General features: G+C 35.0%; 1 protein-coding gene across 1 annotated transcript; it reads right to left on the reverse strand.

The window, feature by feature from the left end:
• Positions 1-4,546: 4,546 nt before the first annotated feature.
• Positions 4,547-9,562, reverse strand: LOC149539725 (serine carboxypeptidase-like 46). Its single transcript, XM_089800924.1, has 10 exons — positions 9,113-9,562; positions 8,447-8,548; positions 8,184-8,279; positions 7,890-7,982; positions 7,674-7,753; positions 6,512-6,793; positions 6,097-6,245; positions 5,460-5,552; positions 5,062-5,179; positions 4,547-4,843 (listed from the first exon to the last, which is right to left on the reverse strand). The coding sequence occupies exons 1-10, from the start codon at positions 9,384-9,386 to the stop codon at positions 4,694-4,696; spliced, it is 1,437 nt and encodes a 478-aa protein (XP_089657050.1). The 5' UTR covers positions 9,387-9,562; the 3' UTR covers positions 4,547-4,693.
• Positions 9,563-11,947: the final 2,385 nt, after the last annotated feature.

Raw genomic sequence — 11,947 nt, forward strand, 5'->3', positions numbered from 1 at the left:
TAGATTTGAATCAGAATGTTATTTCTAACTCGTCACCTACTGATGTCTTTGTTGATTTGACTGATGTCCCTTTGACGGCTTTGGGTCATAATGTTGATGGTGTCCCTATTTCTCTTGCTAACTTTGTCCAGAACACTGTTGTTGGTGCTTCTCATGCTGCAAGGTTTTTGGAGGTTAGTGGGGATTAGCAGAAGGATGCTAGGAAGGTGGAGGATGGTTGGACATTAGTTAAAGGAAAAAAAAAGGAAAGTCCTCCAAACCTTCATTTGATTTTTTTTTATGTTCTCAAAAAACTGGACCAAAATGTAAATCTTAATGGTATGCGGTTTCTTGAGTTGTTTGCCCTCTTGTTGGGAACTTTGGTGTGTCCCTCTTTTTTGTCGAGTGGTTTTCTGTAGTTGTTTTGAGATTCTCATTAATATATCTTTATTGTCCTTTGTAAAAGGTTTTGGGTCCTTTCAAAACCTGTTTTTACTTAATCAAAACATTATTTAGAGTTTATTATTAAAATAGAACTTTTAAATAATGATCATTAAATTAAATAAATGTAAATAAATCAAAAATAGAACTTTAATATAATCTTTAAATCTAATTCTTTTATTTAATTAATTTCTCAATTAATTAAATATTGAATTTTTTAAATAATTTTCTTATTAAATTAAATCATTAAATTATCTTTTAATTTGATTTAATTATAAATAAAAATCATCACACACCCACAAAACCAAATATGACAACTCAACTGAAGACAAAGAACATAATCAAACTCCACAAGTCAAAATCACGAATTCACATCACTTGATGAATTCGAATGAATAAACTAACTCAGATACTTGTCCTACTTTCTAAGATAATTGGCTTAGGTTAGGATCTGGACTCAAGAGTTATCTTCCCACTTATACCATTGAGATATTGCAATAGGGTATGCTCATCCTGGCAATTCAGGGAAGTCGATACCCGGTACCTACAATCTACATAAAATCCACGCATGTACATACACACATATTCTAAACTAAATAGGCAATGGCGAGGAGTGGTGCATCATGTAGATCCCGACTAGCAGGTGACAACTCCCTCCCTCAACCATATTAGGAACGTCAATCATAAAATAAAACAAACATGTACACCATACACATGTAAGTATGGGGTAAGTAACCATAGAAACTGCATACAATTAATCCATCTAACCATCATGAGATAACTGAAATCACATATTGAACATATATATCATCATTGAAATAATCATGAAATAACTGAAATAACTAACTCGTCCCATATATCAACTAAGTATAAAATAATATTTAATCAAATCTGGTAACCAAGCACAGATAATCAGAATATATAATCAGAAAACTTACCTAAAAGAATCCAGCACTACAATAGAAAAGTCAAGTAGGGGTAAACATTATACAACAGTCAATTGACCAGCTGCAAGGAGATTTACAATTAACTAGTACTACATTGAGGCAATCTCCTAGCACTAGTCAAGTTCATTTTCAAAGATTACTACTGACACATACTAGGCTTGTCGAGTTGCAAGCAAAGGATGCAAATATCATATCAACTTTGATCAGCGTCAGTCCATGCTGACCCCACACATGGAAGTTATGTAGAAGGAACTAGCCTTTATAGAAACATTGTTGAGGAAAGATTCTCATCTTTCTACTCAAGAAGGTCTAGTAGATATGGCAATGAATCTAGAAACACAGATTCAATCTTTAGATGCAACCAGTAATAATTGGGATTCTGCTTTGGGAGTCATAATGGAATTTTATAAGCCATTTTTGGACAAATACACTATAAGTATACCACCCAAACGACATCAATGTCAAAAAAGAGCGATTTTGAAGATTTTGCATAATTTTGTCAAGGTAGGTATCTACTTAGAAGGAGTTACAAAAATGAAATGAAGTATTTACTCAAGTGAAGTAATAAGGTATGGGAGATGGTAACATTTTTGCAAATTTTGAGATTTTGAAATATTGTATAGAAGCTGAATAGAGATAATATATTGTCTGACTTATGCAAGAAAATAAGATTGCATATGCCATGGCAAAGTGTGTTTGCCACTCATGTCAAAGGGGGAGATTGTTAATCTTATTGTGGTTTTGACAAAGTAGTGATAAAACACTTAGTCATTATACAGTAGAAAACAATGCAAGTTGAGTGCATAGTGTATGTCGAGCATAAGCCTCCAGACTACATGTTGAGTAATATGATAGTTAATGTCGAGTCACTTAGGTATCGAGAAAATAGGAGTCGAGCAGACAGTGTGTGCCGAATGATTCAGGTGCTGAGCCAAAGTGAATATTGAGCCATTCAAAAGTTGATTATCAGTATAATTAGCACAGTGAAGGTCAAGCATCAGAGTCTATTGATGTCAAGTTACCAGTCTTTGACATAGATGTTTGTTATGGCACAAACTTCAGTGTAAACCATTTTTGGTTGACATGAACATGAATTTTTGATATTAAGAAACAAGGATCCAATCATTACGAATCCCTATGCAAATACATGCAACCAATCAAATAAAGGGAAGAGTTAGGCGGCAATAAGGATCAACCACAACCATTGATTTTAATCTAGCCCATCTCCATGATGCCTAGAAAAAGATGTAAACCCTAAAGAACATTATGCATGTGAGGAAGTTGCAAAGAGAAGCATCACATGTGCAAGGAGAGGAATGCTAAGAGCATAGAGAGCATTTCAAGGTGGAAATGATGGCAAAGTTATGAAACTACAATGCAGAATCCATTTGAGAAGAACAAAGACAAATAGTGAAAGGACAGTGATCGGGAGGATCAAGAGATAACTAGTAAAGAGGAGATCTGACATCAAGCAATAAGATGCTAACCAAAGGATCAGGTGTTGAATCATTCTAACAAGTGACACAGAGTAAATCTCTTAACAAAGTAGTCCTAACAGGTTTTTGTAAATCTCTTAACAAAGTGCTTACTTAGTTATGAGTTTGAATCCTTTAATCAAGGTGAAACCTAACAATCTTGTAAGCCTATAACAGGGCAAACCTTTCATAGGATAAATCATAGTTTATGATCAAAATTTTGTAGCCATAATAGGTCACATTTTACAATTGCAATAGTGAAGATTTGTGGGTGTCATCCCCACACCAATTTTACCTTCTCCTTAGAGTGTTTCTGGGTAACCAAAATCTTATGTGTTATGTGTTGATTTATTTGATGCTTTGGATGTGATGAATGGTGAGATATTTTAGTTTACATGTTAAGTTATGAGATGGATGCATGGTGAAATGTTTTAGAGGTAAAAGTTTCGAAGTGTTGATTCACCACCCGCCTATAACACAATCAATATTGATACATGACTTCAGTTAATTGAGAGTGTTGAGTCAATGTTCATAACGTTACTAAGTTCTACAAGTAACCCATACACAATGTTTAATAAAGATCATTGTCTATACTTTGCAAGTCATGTCATTAGTTAGTTAGTTATAATATAACAATTGTCCAACATACATGGGATCATAGCTTTCATCTTTGGCAAAATGCTATGTTGTAAGGACTTACCAAATAGAAGGTATATTTATATATTTACAACTAGTGTATGTTCTATTGAGAGGTTATCCCCCTAAAGTAGGCAGGTTGCATATTTAAATTTAAATAATTTATTTTTTAATTTCTAAATTATTCATAGATAATTCATTTAGTCTTTTAAGTTCATTGTACTTTACCTTAGACAATTTGAACCATCAATTCTTCTAAGATCCAAATAAATAGACTTCACTTGTCTACTAGTAAGATGCTAAATCATGGAAATCTTTAAAATAAAATGTGAAAGTGTCTATAATGAATTAGAAGATTAAAAAATAATATTTAAAAGGAATCCTTCAACTTAAATAGATGCTTCTTTATTAAATTTATCTTTTTCATAATGATAATAACAACTTGAACTTAAAAATGTCTACAATTGTATATAATTCATGTAGTCTTATAAATTCATTACACTTTACCTTTGAATAATTGAACCATCAATTCTTTAATCTTAAAATTAAAGAAATATCCAAATGAATAGACTTGGCTTGTCCTCTAATAAGATGCTAAAAATAGACATCTTAAAAATAAAATTTAAAAGTATCTACAAATAGAAGATACAAGAGAAAATTGATAGAAGCCGTTTTAACTTAAATAATTGTATGGAGTGGACAGTTTAATAATCCCAACTTTTGCAGTCATAGCAACAAATAAGAGGAGAGCAAAAGATAATGCCAAAATCTCTTAAAATGAACTCTTAAGCTTTTTAATTCTTGAACTGCTTCCCCAAATATAGTGCTTTATTGTGTGCATCCTGAAGGAATTGGATTCAGTGTTGTTTTAACTTCATAAATTGCACAGGGGCTCTATCTTTGTCATGTAAGATCAGTTTTATAATCAGGCTTCCATTTCTTTTCTTGCTTGTTTGAAATTATGGAGTTGGGTGTTTTTGTGTGAGCTGTCTGGTGGGTCTCCATTAACTTGTTCATTTCCAAGTTGCTAAGTTTCAGCCATTATGTAATTGATTTCTTACCCAGTGATTGGACCAAAAAGATTAACATCACATTTTATTTCCAACCAGTAAATGTTCGAAATACATCACATGTCAGAAAGCTCTGAAGTACACTTGCAAATTTACATGTTGGACATTCTTATTGGATATACAGTGTGTTTGGGGGCACTATAGCTTAGGATTTGGTGGGCAGAGGTTGGCCGGAGAGGAAGGCCTTCAACATGACGAGGGATCTTTCTGGCTGAGAGAAGGGAACCTCATGAGCCGCTCCTCTCACCGTTGCAAATGATAAAATGTTGTTGTATACCTGTGTCCATCCTGCAACCTGCAAAACCCTACCATGTTAACCAGGTTGATTTGAAATAACATTTACAGATAGGTAATTGTCTTCTTTTTAACAAAGATATTTCATTTTTTCATTCGAATGATGGATTATGCATGCAGTGTGATCTGAAACATTGATGTTAAAATAACATAACCAATTAGAAATATAACTGCTCTACTTCAAACCAAACACAAATCTGATAAGATTAAGAGATATACCTGCTTTCCTTCAAACCAGACACTGTAAGGAACCGTTGTGTTCAGTTGCATATCTGAAGCAAGATTGGTTACCAATGTTCTTGATCCTGTTAGAGGAATCACTGAATCCTGATCTCCACTGCACAAATAACCCACACAAAAAATGTCTTAAATCCTTATATAACTAATTAGAAGGCATAGTCTGTAGCCAAAGGAAATCGGCAAGGTTGAAAGCAAATGATATTTTTTATTGGAAAATTTATAAATTTCAATGTTAAGGTATTACTATGAGAATTCAATTATATAGTTTTGAATGAAGAAAACTTATGATTTATACAGATCATAACCTTCTTATTACCTTATTATACCAATGTACTAAGTTCTTAAAACATTTTCAATCAAAAAGATGGGAATGTTACCTGTAAATTAGTACTCTTATACCAGCATTTACGAGTTTACCCAGCAAAGCAGTGGTGGGTATCTCTAGATTGAGATGATCGTATTGAAGCACACTGTGAAACAAAATCAGGTTAAATTGTGAGATCTCTGGATAAATAAGACTTAATAAGTTTTTATCTTCATAAATCGATATGATTTCATGTCTCTGGATATAATCTATCTATCACACTGATTCGAAAAAGCTTGAACAGAATTTTCTACCAAAAAATATTATCACCCATGTTCATAAACTGTGAATACCACATCATCTACCATTGTGCAACAGACTTAATTTCAAGAAATTCTATCAGAAAACAAGATTAAAAAATGTGTAATTTGATTTCTGGATTCAATTGTATAATTATTTTTAGCATCAACATTTCAGATCACAGTCTGTGATCTATCATCAAAACGAGAGAATGCAAGAACAAAATTGTGCATAAAAAAATTGTGCTGAAGATGGATTACCCGAAATGTTGATGCTAAAAAAACTTACACAATCGAATTTAGAAATCAAATTACACATTCAAATAGATTGTAGAAATCTGATACTGTTAAGATTTTGAAAAAACCCTATTTTTTAATTATATTACTATAGACAAAAGAATTTAGATTTACTCGCTGCAGGCCTGCCAGCTGCTGATGCCTCCAGTAAGGCGCGCATGGAAAGCCTTCTGTACTTCTGGTCTATTGAGATATGTTGTAGCTTCGTCTTGAACACAAACATCTGGCTCTACTCTTTCAATTTCCATGCTGACCTTGTTCCCCTGTTAATAAATGCTTCATTAATTTAGTAAAATCTTTGTGATTACATAAAGTTTTTATATAAAATTGAATTGTTCATAGATAGCCTACTAAGGATTAAGTCTTGCTGAGTGCAATACCCCGACATCAAAAAGAAATGAGGTTGGAATCTTGTAGACTAATTTGATGGAACAAATACCCCTCAGTCTTCAGTTTTTAAGAGAAGAAGCCAACTATAAGACTGAACCTTCAAATAAAATGAAAAAAATTAATAAAAACTCCAATGTACCTGAGCTCTGAGCACTTTGGATTGCATGAGGAGGGAGTTGAGACAGACATCGAGAGTCACATCGTAGCGGTCAATAAATCGACTGACTTCCATGTCGACAATTGCATGGATCTGCTCACAAGTGTTGGAAACGCTGCCTCTGTAATATTCATCAACATAGCGAGTATAGTTGCAGTCTGTAGTCATCATTTTGTATGTGGGGTCGGAAATGAGACCGTGTGACCAGTAGTATTCAGCTCTTGCATTGAAGTCTGTGAAAAAATCCAGTAATGGGTTGCCTATCTGCACATTCTCCCATCACACCACCAACTTAATAGCGATCATAGCAGAGATTATAGTGGTCATTTTCAACCAAAGTCAATGCTTGCTATCTATCTTTAGGAAATATGGTGACATTTTGGCCAACAATTTTGATTTATTTTTTGTAGGGGGTGTCCGATGAAAGGCTGTAAATGACTTTCTAAAAGTTTTTAGATTATGGGCCTGTACCCTTTTGCCCTATTGGTATCCGTGAAGTCAATTTAACATCTAATAAAGATTAGGAGAAAGAAAGAAAATCAGGTTGGGAGAAAACCCATACTTTTCTCTAACTACTGGTCCGTTTCTTGTTGGAAAAGGTCTAGAGGCATTGTTTTGTAATTGTACTTGACATAGTAATAACATTTGGGTTAGCGTCGGGGCTTGTTTCTAACTTCCTACATGATCAGAGATGGAATAGTGAATCAACAATGCCGTAGGTAGAGGTTAATCATGATGATTGGACATTTGGGTTAGCAGTCGATCAGCCTGCCAATGACTTTATAGTAGTGTAGGGTACTACAGATGCCATTAATACAGATAGCAGTTCAAAACAACTTAGGATCTAAGGCTTAGCCCTGAATGACCATGTTTCTTCCTATTATCAGCCTCAGACTTGATAGACCCAGAAGTCTATCCACATATTCGAAAGCAAATAGGTTTGCATTTATCATATACTAATTAGGGTAACCGGACAATCCAAAATCCAATTTCTTCATGGTGTACCAAATAGAAGAAAAATGAACACAATCAAAACCCATAATCTTAAATGCGAAAGTTGATAAATTTAGTTTCTCCATCTGGCTGACCGTACTTGGCCTCTTTTAGAACATCGGCATTTAATTGAGCATAGAAACATACTTACAGCTACACCCTTCAAATTGAAGATCTTCTGTTTTCTGTTGGCCATGACAATAAGATCTGCCAACTGAGGAATATAGTGCCCTGCTTAAAAAAAGAGGCAATACATTACTAAAATCAGTATGCTGTAGAGAAAATATGCTGAAGTTCAGTTGATCTTGTCACATATGTCAGGTATGGAATTTGCAAGGTGAACCTAAGCTTGAGTCACAAACTTCACCTGCATAGCTTTCCCCAGTCAAATAAAGCTCTCTGGTTTTGTACTCTGGAAACTTTTTAAACCATCCCAGGAGAAATAGAAGGTTATCATTGGCTGCAAATCAATCCAAAACATTTGAAACATGGGGCATAAATATGATGGAAAAACCATTATGTTGTTAATGTAACTGAATATAGATACAAGATACAAATAAGACATGATTCTGATGATGAATCATATAGTACGATCTGAAATGTTAGAACTAAAAAAATTTGTTACACAATCGATCCCAAAAACAAAAAATAGCATAGTTACCTGTTAGAGTGTCATTCACACCTACATAGTAAGTTTGATCACTAGAATAAGAAAATCCAACTCCTGCCGGACTCTCCAAATACAGAACATTTGCTTCTGCATAGATCAAATTTAAACATTCGCCTCAGCTATTAATGAGACATGCAGAATTGTGAGCTAGTTTGCATATGAAAAATATAGCTAACTCAATGCAATAAATTCTCAAGAATGTGTTTCTTTTCTATATCTTATGATAGAACGATCCGATTAGTAACCCAGTATACCTTTGTTCCAGCTATAGCCATTTCTGACCAATTTGTCTCCCTTGGGTTGAAATGGGCCATTCTCAGAAAATGCCCCAACACCAAATGATGAACAACCTGGCCCTGTGATTTTTCACATTGTAGATTCAAACAGTGAGATAACAGAACTAAATTGTTCAAAATAATCAGATTTTACGCTTTTGGATTCGATTGTGTGACGAATGTTACAAAAACTATCACACAATCGAATCCAGAAACATAAAATTTGATAGTTTCATACAGATTGTGGAAATCTTCTTGTTTTAATTGTTCAAAATAAGCAAAGTGCATAAGTAAAATATCATCCTCTTCCTGAAATTAGGAACCAAATCTAGAAAAACTTCAGTGCCTTTCAGAAGTCTGCGAAGAAAGATTATCAAATAATGCAATGAAGTCCCATGGTGTTGCTTTCAATATCCCAAACAAAGACTCCTGTTCTAAACAGTTCTCATCCTTGCAACTGTATACCTCCAAGCAATCAAAAGTCATCCTTATTTGGATGGACAAGACAAGACATGACCTACAGGTTTCTTCCCAGATAATAACAAATTTACGAGTTAAAGATATATTTATGCTTCTGATTGAGATTGTGTGTGTATAGATTGTGGAAATCCATTATCATTGAGTTAAAGATAGCCATTCACTAACCTCCATTGAGCCAAAGAACCAAGGGCTTCAAATCTGGTTGCGTCTCTGCTTCCACAAAGTAATAGAACAAAGCCCTATCACTTCTTTCGTCTACAGTGACATATCCTGCATATTGTTTGAAGGGCACAGGTGGTTGTCCTGGAAGACTACTCACCACATCACCTTGAGGAGCTGAAAAGACATTTATGAATAACAATGCTAAGATGAATAAAGCCGCCTTCAATTCAGAGGTCTGCCCACGAGGAACATGCGCAGTGAAGGACATGTTGTCCATAAACTAGCTTGTCAACGAAAGACTCTGTTCTAAACTGTATGCTTGAATCAACTCAAACTGGACATTTTGACTGGATACATCAAAGTATGTACCTCTTGCCTCTTCAATCCAGAAAGCTCACAAAAAAAAAGTCACAAATCCAAACAAAATTGTTCTCCAAATCACAACAGACTCACAACTGAGAACCCGTGTGTCTCTCCATAGATAAAGGGGCAAAAAAGTGGTGTACCCTTGAGAAATCTCCCGGTAATTAGGGAACAAAATTATAATCAAGAAATTCTGGGGAAGTTTTAGATGGCGTGTTTGACTAGAGGAGACGGCGTGTTGATTGGTTTGCCACATTCACACCACTTATTTTCCGTGGATAGGATTCCGTTGCGTGCACGAATTGGACCCCATTAAGGACTGTTGAACACCATGCTCTGTGTCATTCCGAAAGGATGGAATTAGAGTTTTGTGTTAGTTTTAAATCATTTCTCCTCGAAATTAGTATGATTTTGTCTGGTCAAAGCTCCTAATTCTGGTCTTTAAATCAAATATTGGTGAACTAAAATAGGTAGCGGCATTGTTTGAGCTCTCACAAAGATGCGCAAGGAAAACAAGGATTTCTAATCTTTATCACCTTGGGACTCTTCAATGGTTTTCTTTTCAAAATGACAATAAGTTTCATTTGCCCTTTTTAAAATCTTTGCTATCTAGGCAATCCAACTAACAGGGCAAAGCATCTGCTTGGAAACATAGTCCTTCCTTTCAAATGCCTGCTGATAAGGATATCACAGTCATACTGCTTCTACAGAGGAATTTTGAATAATCCAAAGAAAAAAAGCACTCTGCCTACTGGCAACTGGTGGGTACAGCATTTTGTACCAAGAATGGACTAGTTTTTCAACTTGGTTTTATTTTATTGGACCAAAATGATCCAATTTTTCTGTTTCAATGGATCATAAACAGTAAAGTTGCACGTAAAACTGAGTACAAAAATACTCCCTGTTTTATCCTGGCACAAACTTCTATGTCAGACCTAAAGAATTAACACTGTTCTGGCCTGCCCATTGTAGGGGAAGAGACCTATTAGTCATTTAGGTTTACGTCTACTCCCTGTATCTAGATTTCCTAAACTGTAAGTCAAATTATGTCGATTTTTTTTGCTGTCTCAAGAGCTTAAAGCTAAGGATTTAGCATATGGTCATTTACAAATCTGTCAGTAAAAGTCGTGGAGTGTGACATGGTTGAAAAGTACTATCTTAAAACACTTGCCCAATACCTGTTATGTTCACCTCCCAATAGTTGCTCTCCAAAAATACTTCTGGTGTCTCAAGAGCTTAAAGCTAAGGTTTTAACGGTTGGACATTTAAGTGCAAATTGGTAGAAAAGTTTTATTCAAAGAAGTGAAAAGGTATTATTTTACAACGCTTGCTCAATAGCCGTTTTGTTCACCCCTCAATAGTTGCTCATCAAAAAATAGGAGTCTTGATAGACAATTAGTACATGTATAATGGACTATTAGAAGTATGACATCTACTGTATCACGATCATTAGACCCCTTTAACTGAGTCTCTTCCCCAAGGCAATCACCTCTATTTTTTTTAGGGCACAACACAATTTTATCATGAGAACCCAACAAGGCCATTCCTCTGAACCTGCAAGAATCGACAGTAAACGAGCCCCACCATAGCCAAGGACAAAACCTACAGTTGGACAGCTGTGTATGGGAATATGTAGCCGCTTGCAAACAAATAGGAGTCACAAAAAGCTCACATGTGATACCGTACCGCCTTGTTCTAAACAATCCCCTGCCCCCCTTGCATTTGCCATACTTGCTGCTGCATCAGCATGTGAACACGCTAAAAGCCTTGAAAAAACAAAAACAAAAAAACAACTTTAACAAATCGGCATTATTAGCAAGGAAAGGCAGAAAAGCGGAAAAAAAAGAGTAGAATATTATGATTAGTGCAGGTATAATGGAAAAGTTGTGATAATGGCTCTGGATGCAGGCGTGCCACTCATGAATTGATAAAGATAACAAAATAATGGGCCAGAATTGCATTTCAGAGTCATACCAATTTCACCTTTAACCCAATAATCGAAACCCTTATTTGCTGAGAAAACCATAATAAGCCTTTTTGGCATCGGCATTGAGTATTTCAAAGACCGAGGTGCAAAATCCATGTTGCTTATCAATGAAGTTTAGAGACATTTATAAATTCAGTAAACAAATTTGCACAAAAATGAACTGAGCTATCACAATTGAGTTGAAATTTGGCCCATTTGGAGACCTTTTAAAAAGTTGCAGAGCATGAGAGCTTATAAATAATTAGGTGCGCACTCACAGTCGAGGGGAGGAGTCCTTGGCCCACGAAGATATGACATTTGTGGGGTCTGCAAGTCAGCCGACCGAGATATAGAAGTAGTACTCTGCCAGATAAGAAGAAATTTGAAATATATATAATAGATGAATAGAAGATAGAAAAAGCAATAGTAGTATTATACAATATAGGTAGTCATGTATTCTACTAAGTTGTTTATAACTTTATACATGTTATGAGATTCATTATGTGGTA

The sequence above is a fragment of the Cupressus sempervirens genome, chromosome 9, assembly GCF_028749045.1.
Source record: "Cupressus sempervirens isolate cs-2001-9-10 chromosome 9, ASM2874904v1, whole genome shotgun sequence".
NCBI classification, from domain to species: Eukaryota; Viridiplantae; Streptophyta; class Pinopsida; order Cupressales; family Cupressaceae; genus Cupressus; species Cupressus sempervirens.